At 36.5% G+C, this 20,082-nt stretch overlaps 1 protein-coding gene across 3 annotated transcripts in view; it reads left to right on the forward strand.

The window, feature by feature from the left end:
* KNDC1 (kinase non-catalytic C-lobe domain containing 1) overlaps positions 1 to 20,082 on the forward strand; it is a 54,870-nt gene that overhangs the window by 8,574 nt on the left and 26,214 nt on the right. For all 3 annotated transcript variants that reach the window (XR_010081307.1, XR_010081308.1, XM_063405560.1), the window contains exons 4-6: positions 11,434 to 11,580; positions 13,658 to 13,775; positions 14,130 to 15,148. Coding sequence is in view for 1 of the 3 variants with exons in the window: in XM_063405560.1 (XP_063261630.1) it covers positions 11,434 to 11,580; positions 13,658 to 13,775; positions 14,130 to 15,148 (1,284 nt within the window). In the remaining 2 variants the exon portion in view is untranslated. The remainder of the gene's footprint in view (positions 1 to 11,433; positions 11,581 to 13,657; positions 13,776 to 14,129; positions 15,149 to 20,082) is intronic.

A 20,082-nucleotide genomic window follows, 5' to 3' on the forward strand; every position in this document is an offset into this window, starting at 1 on the left:
AACAAGCTTCCAAGACTTGACACAGAAACGCTCACAAGATTTGCAGAATTATTTGCTCCTATGACCAACTGATTTCCCCCAACCCTTTTTCCTTGTCTAGAAATTGCTGAACTTGTCTGCATAAAGTAAACAGAAACACTGACAGAGGTTCAAAGACCAAGGAGATGGAACAAGGTGAAATAGGAATTTGTGAAGACTGGGGTAATACTAAGTGACCTGAAATTTTAGTTCCATCTGATAGACAAAGCCATTGTATTCCTTTTGGATAAAACACATCTGTATACAGATTTGTTGTTTAACTCTTCTCTTTCAGCAGCATGTTAAACCCCAATGAATCCCAATATCAAGCACAACACACTCAATTAAACAGTCAATAAAAGCTGTTTGTGTCGGGAGTGGCTCTGAACATTGACCCTTTTACTCCTTTTGCAAAGGTCAGTGAAGATACATGAAGGTGCACATTTGTGTGGAAGGAAGTCGACGTGTTCTGCCTTGTCTCTTGTGATGTGGGCTGAGTGCACTGATTTCTGTATATTGTTGCAGTTTCATCATCTGGCAGGTTGGGAAACCTTCCAAAGCAGGGAAAGCAGTGCTATGACAGTGTCCTCTTGCCTCAGCTGTTTTTCACTGACCAACCTAGAGCAATACACAAGACTGAAAAGCAAGGGCTTTCCCCTGCATTAAGGTAGAAATGTTTTATTCTGAGATTTGTGTGCATTTGGTCAGACATCTATGGGATTCAGACTATTTGTGGAACTTTCAAAGCTTTTCCTCTTACCACGTGTAGAGTTTGGTTGAATTTTTAAGTGCTTCAGTACTAGACCAGCTTCTGCCAAGGATTCCATGCTGATCTCCTCTCGTTTTTACTTTTGCAGTTTCCAAGACCTGGAGTGGGTTAATGCTTATGTACTTGTTTCAAGGGTTTATCTTTCCAAGTTGGCCATCTCCTTCTTGTTATTAATACTTCAAGTTCTTCACTCTTCCAAACGTATTGAGACTTTTGCCTCTCCCCATACCCCTATTGTAACCTTTAACTATTGTAATAGCAGAGTAGTAGTGCTTTATATTCAACTCCTGGCCTGCTGTGTTTTCTCAGTATTATGAAGTTCTTTGATTACAATAAGCTGCCCTTTTTCCAGGGATGTCAAGTCTCTTGTATTACTGCTTGCTCCTTCCTTGGTGATGACCTGACTTGGTTTTTCTTTGTTGGAGTGTTTTTGCAGCTGCTTAGTCTGCTTTGTTTAGAACAATGGCAAGTGATATTTGTATTGAAACTGTCTGAGTTCAATATAAAGAGAGAAAATTCGTTTTGGAACTACTAATTATGTTCAGGATGATCTTTGGTAACTGTTACTCCAGTTCAAAGCTTGGCTGATTTAAAGTAGTTATGTCAGCCAGAGGTTTTGCTTGATTTGAGTGTGACCTGTTTTGTGGATTCTGAAATGGATGCACACAGTGAGGTTTGTATGGCTACTGGATGACTTTTCCTCTTTAAACTCTTTTTAAAAAATCCTTCAATTAAAGCTACAGTTATTTCAACAAGAGATGTTTTGTTTCCTGCTTGGTGAATTACTGATCCAGACCTCTAATGGTATTTTGACTCCAGCCTAATTAGTTGCTAAACTTAGCTGGCACTCACAAGGGTAATAGACACAGGAAACAGATTGAAATGCATTACTGTCCTGATGTCTGAAACAACACTATTAAAGATGTCAGTTTCTAGTTGGAATTTCAAATAGCAAGAGATCTAAAGCTTGGTCCAAATGACAATGCACAAGACTGAAAAGTAATTGATTTCATGTGGTTGGTTTTAGACTTGTGCCTTCTTTCTTGACCTGCTCTCCATTTGTTAAGTAAGAATAATAGCACCAGCTTCAGTTACTCTTGAGAGGTGCAAGGTGAAGACTGACCCTTCAGTTTCTGTGTCAGGTGTAAAGTAGACTTGTTAGAGAGAAACATGCTTAAGAAGGAATTAGCTGTGAAAGGGGCTTGTGGTACCAACAGTGAAATGCAGCTGAGCTTTCCATGGTGACATCTGTGCTGCCACAGTTCCATCCTTTGGGCTTGGAGGAAGGTTTGGAGTTTCTGAGGGTCTGAAGAGACCTTGGAGTCACTGTATTGCTAAGTGATTGGAGTGGCATTGGGTAGGCCAGTTCTGGTACATTCTCCTCTTCCAGGAGTTGGCATGGTTGCAGTACAAGGGCAGAAAGGCAGCCAAGCAGGACTGCTGGGCTCTAGGATAGCACTGAACTAAAACAGAGAATGTCCTGCCTATCTGTTCATGTTGATTTTTTTCCTCTAACTGTGCTGTCTCCTTAAGGACTTCCATTACGATTGTGCTCTAGTAAATGTACTGTTAAGAACTGGTGCTGAAAAGAGTGAGAATAGGAGTTACACTTTAGAGTTACGAACCATACTGTAACTGCCAAGAAAAGCTGAATTTCTATACAGGACAATTATTATCATTTGCACTTCTTTTCTTAATGCAGATGCAGGCATGTGATGTAACTGTGCTCAGTACGTTTTCAGATGACTGAAGCTGTGACTTGCCTGCATTGATGGAAAGATCTCAGTTTCTGCTTTTCCTCTAAGCTGGAAGTTGTCCCCGAATTTGCTATCGCAAGTATTAGCCACGTCTTTGTTCTCTCTGAATCTTGAGCTAGAAGTCAGTTAGAGACATCTGGACTATAGAGATTGGCATCTAATTTTATATTTTTTTTACTCATCACACTGTAGAGAACAGCAAAGAATGTGAATTTTTCTATTCTTGAAGAGACTGAGATGCAAAAATATGTATTTGAGGCTTCTTTTAAAATTTGCCCTGATTTTGCCTTCTAAATATGAAGAACTTTAGCCTTTTTCCCGATGGAGATGGTTCATATTTCATTTTCTTGCCCTGAGAAGTACAGTCTAAGACTTGTGAAATTTGACCAATGGGAGGCTCAACACGAATAGTTAAATATTGTTGAGTCCATTAATAGCCTTACTTCTATCACTACAATACAAGATTGCCTCAGGTTAAAAACATTAGCTGTCTCAAACCAGTTTCAAATAGCTATTTGTCTGCATCACAAAACTGCCATTGAGTCTCACACAGAGGTTCATTGATGTAGAACACCACATTTCTAAGATATGAGCTTTCAGTGAGATGAAGAACCAATGTCCACCATGTGTGAACTTGCATTTATAATCTTTTAATAATGTGGCTATTCAGTTTTGCTTGTTCTAGTGAACCTTTGTAATAGCAATCAGTGAATTTTCACCCTTGTCTATTTTTTTATCTAAAGAAGATTGGACAATACTTCTGTTAATGACTTATTTCATTATTAGAGGTGATAAGATGCAATACTTCAGAAGCCTCAGTATGCGGCAGGATTAAAACCTTCAGAAATTAAAAGAACTGAAAAGTGATACAGAGTTAAATACTACCTTGAAAAGAAGGAGGAAATATGGGTTAGTGAAGGGGAAGCACTGCCTCTTTTTCTCATCTAGAACTTGTTTTTGTCTGTCAGGACAGGAGTGAAGTGTGCTGATCTCTCACCTGTGAGAGAATCACATCTGGAAAAGGCTGAATGCTGTCCCTGTCTTTGTAAGAATGTCATGGCTCTCAACTTGCAGTTCTCAGTGGGCTGTTGTTGATTTATATTATATTAAAAAGTCCAAGTATTTCAGCAACTTAAAAATACACAAATGTATGTGAAGTGGTAGAACTGCTGCAAATACAAAAGATACAAAATAAAATGTTATTGCATTGTTTTTGAATACTAAATTATTACGATTCATATAACCTATTCCTATGAAATGTGACAAGGCAGTTGGAGTGATAAATCTAATATCAGTACAAATATTTTGTGTGCATATAAATGCATGGATTGAAGTGTCAAATGAAATGTGTTCTGCAGAATAGATAAAGAAAGGTTCAGAGTGGGGGTGTGTGTATATATATATATATATATATATATATATGTCAGGCCTACTGAAGAAAACTGAGCAGACAGTTTCATGCTGCAGTATTTCTCAATAGCTGATCATTACTAACCTGGTGCTCATGTCTCAGCTGTTGGTCCTTCTCTAAATGTGAAAGCCTTCATCTTTGTCCCAAATCCAAACAAGAGACAGTATAAAGAAAGTCTTGTCTTTGTGACTTTGCTAGTCTTTTAAAGCAGTAGCTTTGAATACTGTGAGATTATCTCTATTGTTCTATTCTTTCTTTTGCTCTCAGTGCAGGATTAAAAATGAAAACTTTTATATGTTCTCCTAGAGGGGTTTTTGGTTTTGTGTTTATCTGACTGGGGAAGCAAGTCTTTTGAAACACCTAGTGCCTTTTTTCTTCAGTTCTGTTTCCCTTAGTTTCATGTAGCCTCCCCTTGAGACTAATTCTATCTAACAGCAGCAAGGCTTATCATCAGCAAATGGTAACTTATCTCCTCCTGCAGTCTAAACCATTCGATCTTCTGAGCATTATTTAAAGCTGTCTTTTCCTTCAGTGACAAAAATAAATTACTTTCATTTGGTTACCTCTGCCTCTACTGTGCTATAGAAGAGAAAATGGAATCTTCCTGTTCTTGCTTTTACATCACCATCCCAGTTGAGGTTCCTTTCAGGAACTTAGGACTGAGCAAACACCCTTTAGTTGCTTTACACAAAGTTAACAAAAGGAAGAATTAGGCCAATGGAATTTTTTTACATCAGTCTTTTTTAATTTTAATGCCTAGGCTATCTTAAAGTTTATCATTTGGTTATCTCAAAAACCTACAGCTTGTTGCTAAGTCCTGAAGTTGGGCTTGCAAAGTTGTCATACTGGTCTTTGCTAGCAAACATTTTGAGCATATTGCCAGTATTTCTACAGTTTTGCCCCTAAATCTGAAACAACTTTTCAGACTGATTTATTTTTATTGGAAACAGTCTGTTTCCTAGGCAGAAAAATGTCTATAGAAGAAAAGTGACTGCACAGGTAACTGGTCAATGAAAACATGGAATTTTAGGTTTCTTCCTTATTTGGCTACAAGATTCCTATAAGAAAGCATTATCAAAGTTAAGATATATAATTTTTTCCCCTAAGATTTCTGAAGATTATGCCCTGATGTACAAAAGAAAGTTTTAATTATCTTATTTAAGTATTTTTGTTTGGAAAAGATCAGGAGTGAAGAGAGGCTTTCATGTTCTATCTTAAAACAGGTGGTTTTTGTAGTTGAAATTTACTTTTTTGAAGCCTGAAGGGTTGTACTGGATAAATTTGTGGATAGTCTCCATCATGTGCAAAAAAACATGGAAAAGAGAAGAGATTTTTTTCTCCTGTTACTCATGCACAGTGTCATAATCTCTTTGTATACACATAATCTAGGATTCTTGAACTTTTCAACCCTTTCACCAAGTTTAAAAATAAAACAAACAAAAACAGGAAAAAGCCAAACAACCCATCAAAATCACAAGCCAACAAACAAACAAATCCCCCCAAACAAACAAAAAAAGGCAAAAAAGTCCCACAAAACCACCAAAAACCGTAGGCAAACTTCTCTTTTCTCTCAACTGTAATAGTCCTTCTATGCTTGAGTAGAGATAGAGCAAAGTTTACTTCCGCAGAAAATATTCCCCTGTGAAACAATCAAACTAAAAACATAACCAATCTGAAATTGGCCCCCAACCCTCCCCCACCAAATGTTTACATTCATGTAATATACAGTGAGAGCTACCTACCTTGGCTGCTTCTGTCACCTCCAGCTGTTCTATGAAAATTGGTGGCTTGGATGTTGTCATAACAAGATAATTATGCAGAGAGGTCAATACAGAAGTGTCTGACCAGCTTTTTACATTTTGCAGTTCATCTTATATATGATCCTGATAGGAAAAAAATAGAAATCTACATAGATTATTTTGTTAAGGAAGAGTTAACTGGTTATTGTACAGCAATGAATACTTTATGTGAGACATCCAGACATCATTGAATCAATGACATCCAGAGTCTGGATGTCATTGATTCATGTCATGATAAAAGTACTGGGATGCTATTCTAGTGTATTGGCCCATAGTGTTTTTATCTGGAAGTGCTGCAATTCAGTTGTTATCCAAAATGTGTAATAAGTATCCCTCAATACAGAATGGTGTGAATGCATTACTCAGAGTGACAGACTTTACCAGTAGGCATCATCTCTTAGGTTTAAGATTAAAAGAATGTAGTTTTTTAAAATAACAAAGTCAGTATTGTGACTAAGATTGTATTTGCCATAAAATGAAAAAAAACCCTACACGATTGAAAGAAGACAGAGCCAGACCATTCAGCATGCATATAACTTTCGCAGGCTTCCTTGTTTCTATGCCTACAGGGAATACATTGTGTTACCTTAATTAAGTGATAAACGAATTACCTATGGCCAGTAACTTAAAAGTAAGAAGGTTAATGGCTGATGAATCATAAGGAGAGCTGTGACACATGAAACTCTTTTTCAAAGGGAGTTTTTGAAAATACTGTTGTTCAAGAAGCTTTAAGATAAATGTGAGTAACTTGTGCTATCTAAACCTCTGAGGTTTTATTTCTTTGCAGCATTCATCCTTGCCTGTCATAGTTATTCAGTCGTGCAGGAGAGGAGTCAATTGGTGTGCTACTCATCTGTGTTGGGCTGCCTGATCTTTGAGATTAAGGCAGCCTAAAAGTGGGATGGAAGTGTAAGAAACCTGTTCTTAATTTGTGTCTTCACTCTGCAAATGCATGAGTAATTTCCTGCAAATAGCATGGTTTAAATTTGCTCAAGATTCTGGGCATGTTCGTCTTCATGTGACTTTCAAGAGGGAAATGAATCTTTATCAAGGTAACAGTCAGTGGCTTAAGATACAAGAGTCTTTAGTACAGTAGTTAAGGTAACTACAGCTTTTTGAAACTGTATTGAGGTCCATTTGAACTTTTTTTCCTTCTTTTCTGGGTGTAGCTCTGAATTACGGTATTTTGTGATTACTACTATAGATGCTGGTAAATTACTCTATGGACAAAAATCAACAGAGCCATATGAAAGCCAAAATCCTTTTCTGTTAAGATAATGTTTGCAGGTAGCACAGAGACATGTAATGTATCCTATGATTTATTTTTTGAAAAACAGTATGTGTCTCCTGTCAAAGAAGACCTGAAAAGAAACCCCTGAGGTTAGTTTAAAAGTATGAAAAAAAAAACCTTACAAAAGAATGAAAACCTCATATTTTTCAAATCTCTCAAAACACAGAAATGCTACCCACAGTCTCCGATGTTTGCAAATGAATAAGATACAAAAGACTTTTTCAAAGAAAACCATAGCCAAAAATATATCATGTTTTGGAACGTGTTTTCATCTTGCAGGACCTTCAGTAAGTTCGTACATTGCAACTCTTCTTTATGTAGACTATCAAAAATTTGGCTCAACTGATATGTCAGAATAGACTAGTGACCAACCTGACAAAATTAGCAGTAACATGAATTTCAAGGACCAGATGGTGAAACAGCTTTCATAAAAGAAACAATTACTTCAAGTAGTACTCTTCAGCCTGGAAGACAATTCCCTGAGGGAGAAGCTCTGCTAGAAATCTGTGTGTTTCTAGCTGAGGTGTGCTGTGGGAGCAGCCATGGCATGTCAGCTCTCAGAAATGAAGAAGTAGGTGGCAACAATGAGATGTACATGGGTGGATTCAAACAAAATACTGCCTTTTTATGCTGTAAAATGTGGAAATTCTTGCTGCAAAACATAGATGCAAAAAGGTTGCATGTGGATAAAACTTAGACAAACTCATGGAAATAAAACAATTGGCATAAACTGTTACAGACAAGAAGCCTACAACTATAAAACTGAGATTAGGTTGATGTCTTAGGTAGAGTTTTTCAGTTCAACTGGAGTTGAAGGTCCCCAGAAGTAGAGGTCACCAGAAACCAAATGCAGGGACTAGGTAAGAAAGCCTTTCTTGTGTCTTGTGATATAAACTGATGACCTGGCATTTGCCTAACAGCGTATACAAACTTGTAAGTTTTCATTTACAAGTTAGGATAGTTAAAAGACAATTTGAGAGTTAATATACCTGCAAACTTTGCCTGTGAGAAAATCTGACCTGTAGATGCATTTTGAGCCCAATTCTTTTTAGAAGTCTTTTGGGGAATAAGTTTTTTCAGGCAAAGTTAACTGTAGTTAGAAGGAATAAACTGCACATTCCAGCATTTGTTAACCACTTCAGGCTAGACTGTGTTTTGTGAATAGTCTGCAGTGGCTGAGCACTTCTAGCATGCTCTGCAGACTCATTATCAAAGCATCCAGAGTGCCAAGTGAAGATAAAGCTAGTGTGTAATTCAGCACCTTCCAGTAATTACAATTATGCAGAAAGGCACTTAGTCCATTTGTAAGAAGGAAAGTATTGGAAATAATAGACCTATCCCTCTTTTGTTTTCTCACTGAGGAATATTACTTTCTTTCTTTTGCATAAAAATAGTGCTTTTTAGAGTGAATACATAGAAAAATGACAGGTAAATATTAAATGTTTTCTCCCAGTAGTAATTTTCTCAAGCATTACCTTGAATTTCTTTATAAAACTTTGAGGTTTAAAATCACACTGGAGCTTTCATTTATGGAACTCTTAAATGCTTTGAATTGTGAAAGGTTGGAAGTATCCATATCTGTGCAACCTCAATTGAAAAAAGATAAATACACAAAGTAAAATAAGGGTCAGATAAGAATGTCAAAACCAAGAATTGTTTTACACGATTTCTGTAACTTGTCTTTTAGTCATAAATATTTTTCAGGAAGTATTAGTTGTATTATGGTCTGTCTTTTTCACTTCTTCAGAAGACCTACAATTCTGAACTCAGTGAAATCTCAATACGAAATATAAATGGCCATTATTCATAATTGCTGCATGCTTGTGCAGTCACTATTCAAAAGCTCTTTTGTCAGCTTTTTCCTGTAGTAATTGTCTGCAAATATGAATTCCTGGAGAAGTTCAGTTCTTTAGCCCTGTCAAGAGTAATACAACAACGCCTCTGTCACACTCTTTGTGTAGACTTGGAGCTTTAACTTCCTCTCCCAATCTTTTGATTGACAGATTTTAAAACTAGAGCAGATCATTACTCTGATTTCACTTCCTGTAGTGTTAAATGATTATAAAATGGCACGCCAGCAAGGCAAGTAAATTTTGATTAAAACTTGCAGAAGCCTTTTGGAATGTATTTAAATCATGATATAAAATTATAACATGATGGCAGAAGCTTTCTTCTCCTTTGGTAAGTGCTTCCAGTACTTCACCTACTCATTTGAAAAAAAAAAGTAGTATCTTCACCTTTTGAGTTACCCTTTTGTGGGGTTTTTTTGTCTTGTCTTTTGTGTCTTGGAAGCCACAGTAGTATTAAAAGTTATTTTGATTTGAAACTACTTCTATGATTATGGCCTTTAAATCTTTCTCTGAAATACATGAGTTCCCTTGTTTCAGCATGTTGCTGAAAGAAGGACTTTTATTACCTCGAATCATACTTATTACACTCTTCAAACACACTTTTTTTAGTGTTGCCATTGTGATTCTTAAAGGGCACATTATGTCCATGATGGTCTTCCCAGTAATGCCTACCATAATGGTTTACCTACAATTCTTGTTATATTTGCTGGCTTTGGGCTAGGAGAATATGTTCTCTCTAGGAGCAAATCTGGAGAGCCGGTTTCCTAATGGGAATTCCTCCCTTTCATCCTGTCTTGAAACTGGCACTGTGGTGCAGTCTTGTTGGCATGGTCTATATATTTTTGTAACAAGTGACATTTTGTTTTTAACTCCTGAGCCTCCTTAGGAATTTTGAAGAGATTTCTTTGGGTTTGTTTGGTTTTTCTTTTGGATCTCTCTGGAAATGCATGCTATTTATCAGCTATTAAATTATTACCCTGTAATGCAAAATGCTTATAATTCAAAAAGCTTTTCTCCTTATCTACATTTAAAAGTGTGTGCGAGGGGAGGTTTGGGGCGGGGGGGGGGGTGGCGGTGTTTTGTTGGGTTTTTGGTTTTGTTTCTTTTTGTGGTGGTGGTTTTGTTTGGTTGGGGTTTTTTCAGAAATTAATGAAATGACCCCTCTTAATTATTTAATAAAATTCCTAATGGCCCCTTCAGTCCCAGTTCTAGCTGGCCAGAAGAAAAGGTTTTTTGCCACCCTTTCTTATTTGTTACTCTCTATGGAGCAGACTGAAAAGTTTTTAGCTTGCTTGTGAGATTGTTCTCATTGAGAGCAGTCAACTCTAGTAATCATTAGGTATTTTATACTTGAGAATTTACTGTATATACCCATCTTGCTCTTCTTTCCTAGGAACTGAAATTGTCTTCCTAAGCCCAGCTGTGCAGTCCAGTTAGAAGCATTTTGATGCATTAACTTGGGGAACGCCCCACCTAGTGGATGGTCGTAAACTCATTTTCTCATTGCTTTAGTTTGGACAGATTTAAGATTATGTTGGATTACCTCAAATATTACCCATGTTTACTGCCAGCTAGGGAATTTGGTTATATAGCTGGATTTTCTTTCCCCTTTTTCTTGTGTGGTGACACTGGTGGTGTTTGAGGAGCTGGGAGAGGGGAAAGATGAAAAAGGGATTTACATGAAAGAAAGTTTAAAGTTGAAAAAGGTGTCCCTATAAATGTTTTAACACAGAAATTAGTTTAAAGTGATGGTGCTTAAAATGGCCATATGCAAAACTAGTTTTTCTGCATGTCAGAGGAGAGGAAGTATCTTAACAAAGCAACTTTTTGTGTGTCGGGAAAAAAGATCTTCAGTCTGAGACTAGCCTTCCTCTTGTACAAGAAAAGACACAGCGAATTTCATTAAAATAGGACAATAAAATGGAGTTGAAGCCTGTCTGAAATCTACTGCATTAGCAACAGAATTTAAAAAGTTGCTGGTTCACCTAACCCTAACTCATGATGAGGTTGTGGACTTTAAGACAAGCAGAAGCGGAAAACATGGAGTATTTTTTAAAATTCTTTCATAAGTGTCTTCAGTGACAAGTGGTATTATGCTGTATTTTTTCTGCTTCTTTATGCTTGATAGCACTCATAAAATATTGCTGTATATAAAAGGGGTTTTTTTCAAATTAATATTTTGTTTCCCTGCTAAGAAGAATGTCACTTCAAATTCCCAACTTAATACATACAGAAACACAGAGTTCTTAGTTTTATATTTAATTGTAGTCTGGTGTAATACTTGTAATGTTGTTTATTGACGAGGGAAAAAAAGAGTTCTAATTGGACCTCACAAGATTTCTTTTTGTTTGCAGCAAGTATATCCTCCAAAGCAGGTCTGAAGCTGGTTTTGTTCATCATGTTTAAATTAAACCACCTTTCCAGTAAGCTGTTACCTTAAAATTGAAAATGGTGTGAGCTTGTGTGATCTTGAAGCTTTGGTGGCAGGAGGGAGAGAATTTGTAACATATTTAATATCTTTTTTAAAACTTCATGCAGGCACATGTCTATTCTTTGGGTGCAACACTGAAAGCAGCAATAGAATATGTTGTAGAACCCGAGACAGAATCAGAATTTGGACAAGATTTGCACACACTACTGGAACAAATGCAAGAAGAGAATCCTGAAAATAGGCCGGATATTGAGGTAAAACAGCCCTACACTAATTATTGTTTTAAAAAAAGTGATACTGATATTTCTGTATGTATGCTCATTAATCTCTATCTCATTAATCCCTGTAATTATCAAGATGGTCTTGATAAGCAGTATGTTCAAGTTTTGCAAGAAAGCTGAGGTCTTCACCAAGTGCAGAAATTCATCCTTTTTCCCACTCTAATGGATATATACAACCTAAAAAGTAGACATAGATGTTAGACAGTCCTTGGATTTTTAAGAAGGTTGGGTGAAAACACTGATGGATCTAAATTTTCTCATTTACTGTTTTCTTCCCATTTAATATTTGGTTTGCAGAGACAGTGCCATTAGAAATAAAAGCACGGGAATTATGCTGTGAAATTTGTGTGATAATTGGATTGCATTCAAGAAGGGGATGTAGGGACCCTGCCTCAGGAAATGTCTGTTCCTTGGCATGTTCAAAGCATTACTACTAACTACTTTTTCTGTAAATACATAAAGGCTTAGATATCATTATTGGATTTTGGATTTTATTCCATTTTGCCTCTATTTTACCTTTAGCTGTTAGAAAGAATTTGAAACTGTATAAGATTTTTCAAGCTGATGTTTTCAAAGAATTTACATTCTAAATATTGGTTACCCAATAGAGTTATTTGACATTAATGTGCAAAAGTTAAACTTCAATGTTTTTTCAGACTGTGAGAGACTGAGAGAATAATAGTTGTTCAATGTGACTTTGCTTGAGTACTGTTCTACTTCAGAACAGTGCTATCTGCTTTTCTTTGGTGGGGGAGAGGGGTGCTATTTTCCTGACCTGATAATGTATATTCTAAATTGTATAGCACCTATGGTCAATTCTTTGCATGGAGATGCTGCAACGGAAAAATTAACAGATTTGCTTTTATAAAGTAAAAAATATTGCCTCTCTAACTGAGGACTGCCCAGGCAGGGGACCATACCTAATATGGAGCCTGCTTGGTCAGCTGCTCTGTTTCTATTCATTTGCTGTTGTCAGAGGAGAACGTGCATAGCACTGTCCCATCTCCAAGTGGACCATAGAGCCTGAAAGCTGTTGCAGACTATTTAAATCATCCCCAAAATAATTTATCTTGGGTAATATATAAGGGTCACTTTGAATATGTTCTTTCTGTTCCTTTTCCACTGGACACTTTCTTGGGTGAACAGAGTTGTGGGAGCTATTTGGAAGGAACACCCCTAGACTTTTCTGGGCATTGTGCTGGACTTCAGCACAGCTGGATACCTGTCTCTCTTTTTCCTGTCCTTAATCATCCCCTATGTGAACCAACAGGGCCAATTTCTTCCTTCTATGCACAACAGCAGAGGAGCAGTTGAGTGGGCTAATGGGGAATTGAGAGCATCTCCTAAGAGCTGCATGAGGCCTTATCAGTGTTTATCTAGGAATAGTTACTGAGGAAAGGGTAGGATGTATTTGGAAAGGCAGCTCTCTTCTACATCTTGCCCAAAGGGAGAGGTTTTTAAATGTGTGAATATCTATAGTTAATTATGTGTGAGACCAATGCTAATGCCATCAAATGTTGCTCAGGCTGCAGATTAGAGATAGAAGTACTGTTACTTCTTATGAGCTGATAATGATTACTTTCTCTAACTGGGAATATTGCTTTTTAGATATCTGTATTTTGCAGTTTTTAAAAGATTCAGGGTTTAATTTTAATGTAACTTAAGTAATAAAAGCATTCATCAGCCTGCCTGTGTTACTGAATTCAAGCAGAGCATTGGCTGTTTAAAAAAGTAATCAACACTCTAGCTTTTTGCATTTTCACTCATAAAGGATAATATTTAAGATAATTTTTATCAGTTGTTCTTGAATTTCTAACTGTAGGCTAAAACTTGAATTGTATTAAATGACTTCATAATAGCCCATGGTAAAAACAAGAAATTAATTCAACCACACAATAGAAACATGCAGTATAAAGAACTGGAGAAGAAAGACCTCCAATGTAGCATCATATAAATTCAGATGTACTGTGGGAGTTAACATCATTCATGTTAGTCAAAATTTACAAGTCTATTCTTTATTAAACAAGTATTTAACATTCATTTTCTCTAGAGCATTTTGTCATTATGTGAAGAAAAAATGAAGATTGCTTCATCAAGTAATATTTGTCGAAGCTTGTCTGCTGTTGGAAGAAGAGTCCTTTCAATTGAATCATTTGGTGCTTCTCAAGGTAACCTTAAAATTTATTTAGTCTAAAACTTTAGATTGCCTGACATATCTAATGATTTTTCAAAGACTGTGTTTGTATGATCTCCTGTTATAAGTTCCTCTCCTAGATCAGAACAAATCATTCTTAAATATTTGTAGATTCGTGATGGGTAAAAAGGGACACGCAACTCTTAATTAACATAATATATTTAAAGTGTCCCTTATGATTCAAAGTGATTTGTTCAGAAATTGAGAATTTGTGTAGCGTATTAAAGATAAGTAACAGCAAATGCAGAAAAAGCAATATAAAGATTTACAAGGAGAGATTAGAAGATTTAAATGCAGATTTAATATAAGCATCTGTTTTTGTGTCTAGATGTCTGTGATAACATGTGGAAGGGAAGAATGTGTCAGAGAAGTTTGGGATCTAAATTATATTCAAATGAGAAAAACAGCATTGCTGGTGATTCGTCCACAGTGGAAGAGGTGACAACTGCCTGTCACAACAACTCTTCTGTAGTTACCATGGTGTCTGGCAGAGAAAGTGGTTTGAAGGAGATGCAAATTGATCTGCATAATGAGAAAACTCAACATTCTCAACTTGCAACTCAAACTGAAAAGAGCAAAGAAGAGGACAAACACACAGTGTATACTGACAGCTTTGCTAGTGTTGCTTTGGATATAAAATCATGTGTTATTGACCTGGAGAGAGATGGCCTTTTTAAGAAAGGCTCTTTGAGAAAAATGAAAACCTTTCCAAAGTTACCACTCGAACTTGCAGATACAAATAACTTTTTTACTTCTGTAACCAACAGTGGACCACTAGATAGGAAAAATCACTTCGTAACACAAGAGTCACTACCTCTAGACAATAATAATGAGGTTGCTTTTTCAAAGGGAAATCTCAATTCATTTGCTGTCAGTAGTCCCCCAGAAAGAGAATCTAAGAATCACCAAGTTGATGATTGTCGTTTAGAAGCACCATGTGTATGCACCCAAGTGTCTGGCTTGAATCTAGAAGAACATATGTTACTTGTCAATGGTAAAAAGATCGGTTTTTCTTCATCTGATCACAAAGACTCTTCAGGTGCTACCTCTGAAGTGCTAAAACCAGCTGATATGCTAAAAGGCCCAAATAAGTCAATGGCTGAAGCAAAAATGCTAGACAATTACATGGTGTTGGAAGACTGTTCTGGAACTTTTCAAGGGTCAAATGAAAATTATGTACCACATTTTAACAAGATGGATTCAGTATTAACAACAAAACCCAGTGGGAACAGACATGGATCAAACCTAATTAGGCCACCAGAATTAAACAACGGTGTGATGAGTGCAAACAATAATGAAGATAATCTTTGTGAAGGCAAAGGTTCAGAAATCAAAAGTAATGAGCAGGTAGTAAAAATAAAGTCTTCATTATATAGTTGCTGTAGTCACTTATGTGGAGATGAGATGACTTAAATCCTGTGTGATGTCTTCCCCCCTTGTCCCCTTTAGCATTCCAGAAAATGGAATTTTGCTAGTCTGCACACTTTGGGAGTTAATATTGGAAACATGGTGATCCTATTTTCCTCTTAAATTAAAAAGTAAAGTGCTACAGTGAAATTTATGCTGTTGCAAAGTCAACTTCCATATTAATTTTTTTCTTTTTTTTACAAATGGAGTCTACTTGCTAGTGTGCTAGAGCAGCATTCCTTAATAGCTGATTACATTTGTAAGAGAACATGACCAAAGCATACATGCCTTTTTAACTCTTTGTGTTACTGTCAATGCATAAATTTCACTACCTTGCAGTGAGCCTCCCAGGTGCTCATGAAAATTGCAGAATTCCTGACTATAAACCTGACCTCATTGAAATCAATGGCAATATCCCATCAGCTTCAGGAGGATAGAGTCCACATTTTTTTTAACCTTACATGTACATTTAAGTTTTTTTGGAAATTGTACCTATGCTATGTTCGTTCTGTGTTCTTAAATTGCTGTCTCTGTTTGTTATGTATGTTTCACTATAGAATTTAAATATGTGCACAATATGATGGATATGTTGTCTCATGCTTTAAGTCTTTATAAATAGCCAAATAAGAGAGGGAGACTCTACCAGAATTTGTTGATAGGTAATTGCAATATGGTCTCTTCTCTGCTCAAATTACATATCTCAGGGTGGACAAGTTTGGTCTCTGACTAGATGGTTTTCTCTTGTGCCACACTCAGAGGTGTAAACAATCCCTGTAGTAGGAGAGCTACTGTCTAAAACTGCAGGGTTGTTTATCCTTTTCCGGCTTTGTTATGGCAGGACAAAATTGAGCAGCACAAACTTCACACATTTTGTTTCCAGACATTATTCTTGGGTGAAGATGTTGGGTTTTTTCCTTGCTTGTCTGCTGGTAAGTCAGCCTTGTTCTCCTTGCCTACCAGCCCATCTTCCAGCCATCCCATACCGTGGCACTTAGGGTTACACTCAGTCTCTGTCCGTCCCTCTTTTCACCTAGCCCCAACACCTTTGCTGGAGCACTAACCTAGAATTATCAACTGTGTAAAGAGCCTTTGGTTCATCAAAGCTCAAAAGCTAGAGCAAACTGAAGAATCTGTCCCTTTTTCCCTTTCCTGTGTCTTCTCCCTTGACAGATGTGCTTATTAAATTCATAGTTCAGGAGGATAGTATGTGTGGCTAAGTACCACATGGCATGGTTTTGCCTTCCAAGGGGCTTAATCTTTGTATGCATTTGGAATCCTTTATTTAGTTTTTAAACCCCATAATTGCATTCTTCAGACTCTGAGAAATAATCCATTTATTGTACACACATCCTTTTCTTTTTTCTATTTCTGCCATCACTTATGAACATAAGTTGAGTGCAGTGATAGGGGTTCTTTTTTAAGGAGAAAAAAAAAAGTTGAAATAAGAACTATATTCTGTCCGTAGCTGATTACCTAGGCAAAAGTTTAAGTCTGGGTGCATGAAGGTAGTTTTAGGAAAATAATCTTCCCCAGAACTATTGTTTTCCAAAATTTTTCCATGAAATTAAAAGCTGTAACAAATCTTGTTTGCTTTTTTGCAGCAGCACTTAAGACTGACACAAGAAAAGTAAACCAAAACACATTTTCAGGTTACTCTGCCATTCTTCTGAAGTCTTCTTTTTCTTCAAATATTTCTTCATCAATTTAAATGAAGTGTCCTTTCAGCCTGAACAGAATTTCATTCTTGCAGACAAGTAGGGTAATATAAACAGTGAGGTCATCCTGTTCCCACTGAACTCACAGGACAATCACTGTGAATTAAAAAAGGTAACTCCTATTCCAGGTACCCTAATAAGCAGTGTTGTAATCCATAGCATCTGAAATGAAGACAGCAGGGTAGTGGTTCTTTGTTATATCAGAGGTTTATAAATGTCTTTTCAACTGAAGAAACATCTGATAGATTCATGCTCTATATTCTCTTTTTTAGTAAATGCTTCCAGCAAATGTTCAGGCTCTGCCACATAAAAATGTGCTATTTAGGAAAATCTTGTTGGTCTTAAAGAAAAAACCCCAAACATAATGAAATCTTCTTTGATTATTTAACTACTCTAGGGAGGAAAAAACCCTTTAAATATATTAACACCTAGGCTTCTGAAGTTACTTTCTGAAATGCTGAATTTCTAGCCTTATAATGGGGTTTTTTTTCCCGAAGGAAGATCATTCATAGTTAGTAGCCATTGAACTGTTTAGCAGACTTTATTGCAAGTCTTCTTTGAGAAATACAGTGGGTTAATGTTTTCAGCTTCTTTTTTTTCTTTTGGAAAAGAGATTTTATTCCTCAGGCTTCCAAAATATAGCAGGTTTTGCCTCTGTGTTACCTCCTGACAACTGGAAAAAAAAAGGCATACTGTGCTGTTCCTTACATGACAAAAAGTACAACTGCTGTCTTTCTCTCAAGTTCCCATTGCCCAGAATTTTACCTTTTTTTTTTTTTTTTTTTTAAGAAAGCATGAGTCTGAGTTTGTTCATTTACTGCAAAAGCACAAGTGTGAAGCCCCAGCTAATGTGATTTCTGCCTGGTGGGGCAAATAGAAAACCCCTCAGGGATTTGCAGTGCTGCTCTTTCCTGAGTTCTCTATAACAGATTGGCATGATTGCAGCAAGTAGAGCTTTTAGAATGGTATCTCCAGCATTCCTTTCAATATTTCATGTTGTCTAGAGAAGGTGCAATACCAGCTCCATCCGGTTGAAGATCAACCTTGTCTACTCTGGAGAACAGACAGTTTTTCTTGCCTGTCAGTACTTCTCCAGTGGACAATATTTTTCTAATACTCGAACACTGCTTCTTATTGTTGTGTGCTTTACTGCTAGTAAGCATTACTAAAAATACTTGCTTGCTTTTGTCTGGCTACTGCAATGTATCTTGTGAGGGTTTTCCTAGTAATTTTTATAGTTTTGCATGCCATAAATAAATATTTTTCACTTGAAGTTTGAGTGGGGACCTTTTATTTCTCTAACCAGTTTCATTCCAATCAGGTGTGTCTCATCTCTAACCCTTTTAAATGTTTCTCTATGATTTAAATGCTATGGCCTTTACTTGGGAAGGGTTAATGGGAACCTGACATATGCAAGTTTGTTTTCTGTTGGTCATTCATACCCTGTCAAGCATGAAAGAAGTGAAAAGCCACATAGCTAAAGGCTGACACTTTAACACTGGGGAAATAACATGAAGGAAAGAAAAGTTGTCAGTTCCCAGAATAATACTTGCTAAGAAAAGAATGATGAACATCTTGCTTTGGCTATTTAAAACATACCAGTGTTATGTTCATAAAATAGATTATGTTTGCATATTTGGAATGCTTTACTAAAATTGGGGGTTACAATTCTGGTACCAACAATTAAGTAGAAGATCTGTTAAACAATCTTTGCAGCACTGCAAAAAACCCATCGTTTTTCCAACAAGTAAGGTTTGAAACACAATCTTTGGGCATAAACCAAAATGGCACCAGGATATAGGCAGTAATGGCTCATTTGGCTTTTTAATACTTTCTGACAAAATTTCTATGCTGTGAAAATGATTTTCGTACTTTAAATGGGTAATATAATTTCTGTTGTGAAAAGGTCTGGTTTAGAAAATAAAATTATTGGAATGAGACATTAGATTATAACTTTGTTTCCTCTTTGGTGCAGTTTCACTGATGATAATATATTAATGACTGTTTAATAGCAATATTAAAATAATGTTAATAGCTTAAATTAAGTGGACTTATAAATGCTGAAGAGTAGTCTTGAGCTTGCTTTGCTAAAATATGTGAATGGATACATAAGTAACAATGCATGCTAAAGATGGTTTGACTAAAAGCATTTAATCATACATTTTCCAGTACTTCAGATTCTTTTTTCTTGGTGGTTGAGTAGGGATTTTAATCTTAAGTTTTAGGAAATAGTAATAGCAATGAATCAGAGACTCTGTGTTAAAAACCAAAACAGCCAAACCTGAGACATGCCTAAATAAGTAGTTTTACACTTATACATTTACTAAACCAAGGTTCAGTGAAGTTAGAACATACATTGTGTAAAAAATACCTCAGAGGTGAAGTACCAGGAGCATTGCGTTTGTTTAAGGACAACCTTTGTTTAGGGATTGAGGCTTAAATAGAAGTTGCCTCATAACCAAAGGTTGAGAAGGGTATTCTTTTTCCTTTGAAAACTCTTTGAACCAGATTGCATGCATTTTTCACCACAAATGCAGATGTGTGATGAAACATGTCTTGTCATGTACCTTTACACTTGATAACTTCTGCAAGGTGTTAGAAGCACAAGTCCCCAGCAGGTCTATTTATTAGCATGAGAGAAGACCAACTAGCTACAAATACTACCTAACAATATTATATTTGAGGTTTCTTATTTCTTTAGAATGATTGCCAGAGAAACAATGAGCGTATACATTTAAATAAAGTTCACCAACCTGTAACCAGGCTTCATCCTTTTTTTCCCTGACTCAGTTTGATTTGATGATTGATGGCCATTCTGTAGATGGCAATGATTCTCAATTATGCTAAGATTTGCTTTCCTTACCTACTTTCCCCTCCAAAATAGAGTTTTTCTGGTGCCTCTTCATCCTCTGTTTTCTAATCTATCATTGAAACTTCTGTCTCATAAACTTTTGCTGCTGCTCTTAGGATTTATTCCTACTCTCCTGCCAAGCCTAAATTTCTTTGTCATTCCTTTCTTATTATAGAGATTCTATTCTCATCCTAGAGGTGATGAGAAACACTTTGCAGCTTTCTGCTGTACAACAGACTTCAGTCTCCAGTTTACTGAGAGATTCTTCTTTCCCTGGCTAGCCATTCATCACCTCCTGAAGTGGAAGG

Source organism: Prinia subflava, chromosome 9, assembly GCF_021018805.1.
Source record: "Prinia subflava isolate CZ2003 ecotype Zambia chromosome 9, Cam_Psub_1.2, whole genome shotgun sequence".
Taxonomy (NCBI): Eukaryota; Metazoa; Chordata; class Aves; order Passeriformes; family Cisticolidae; genus Prinia; species Prinia subflava.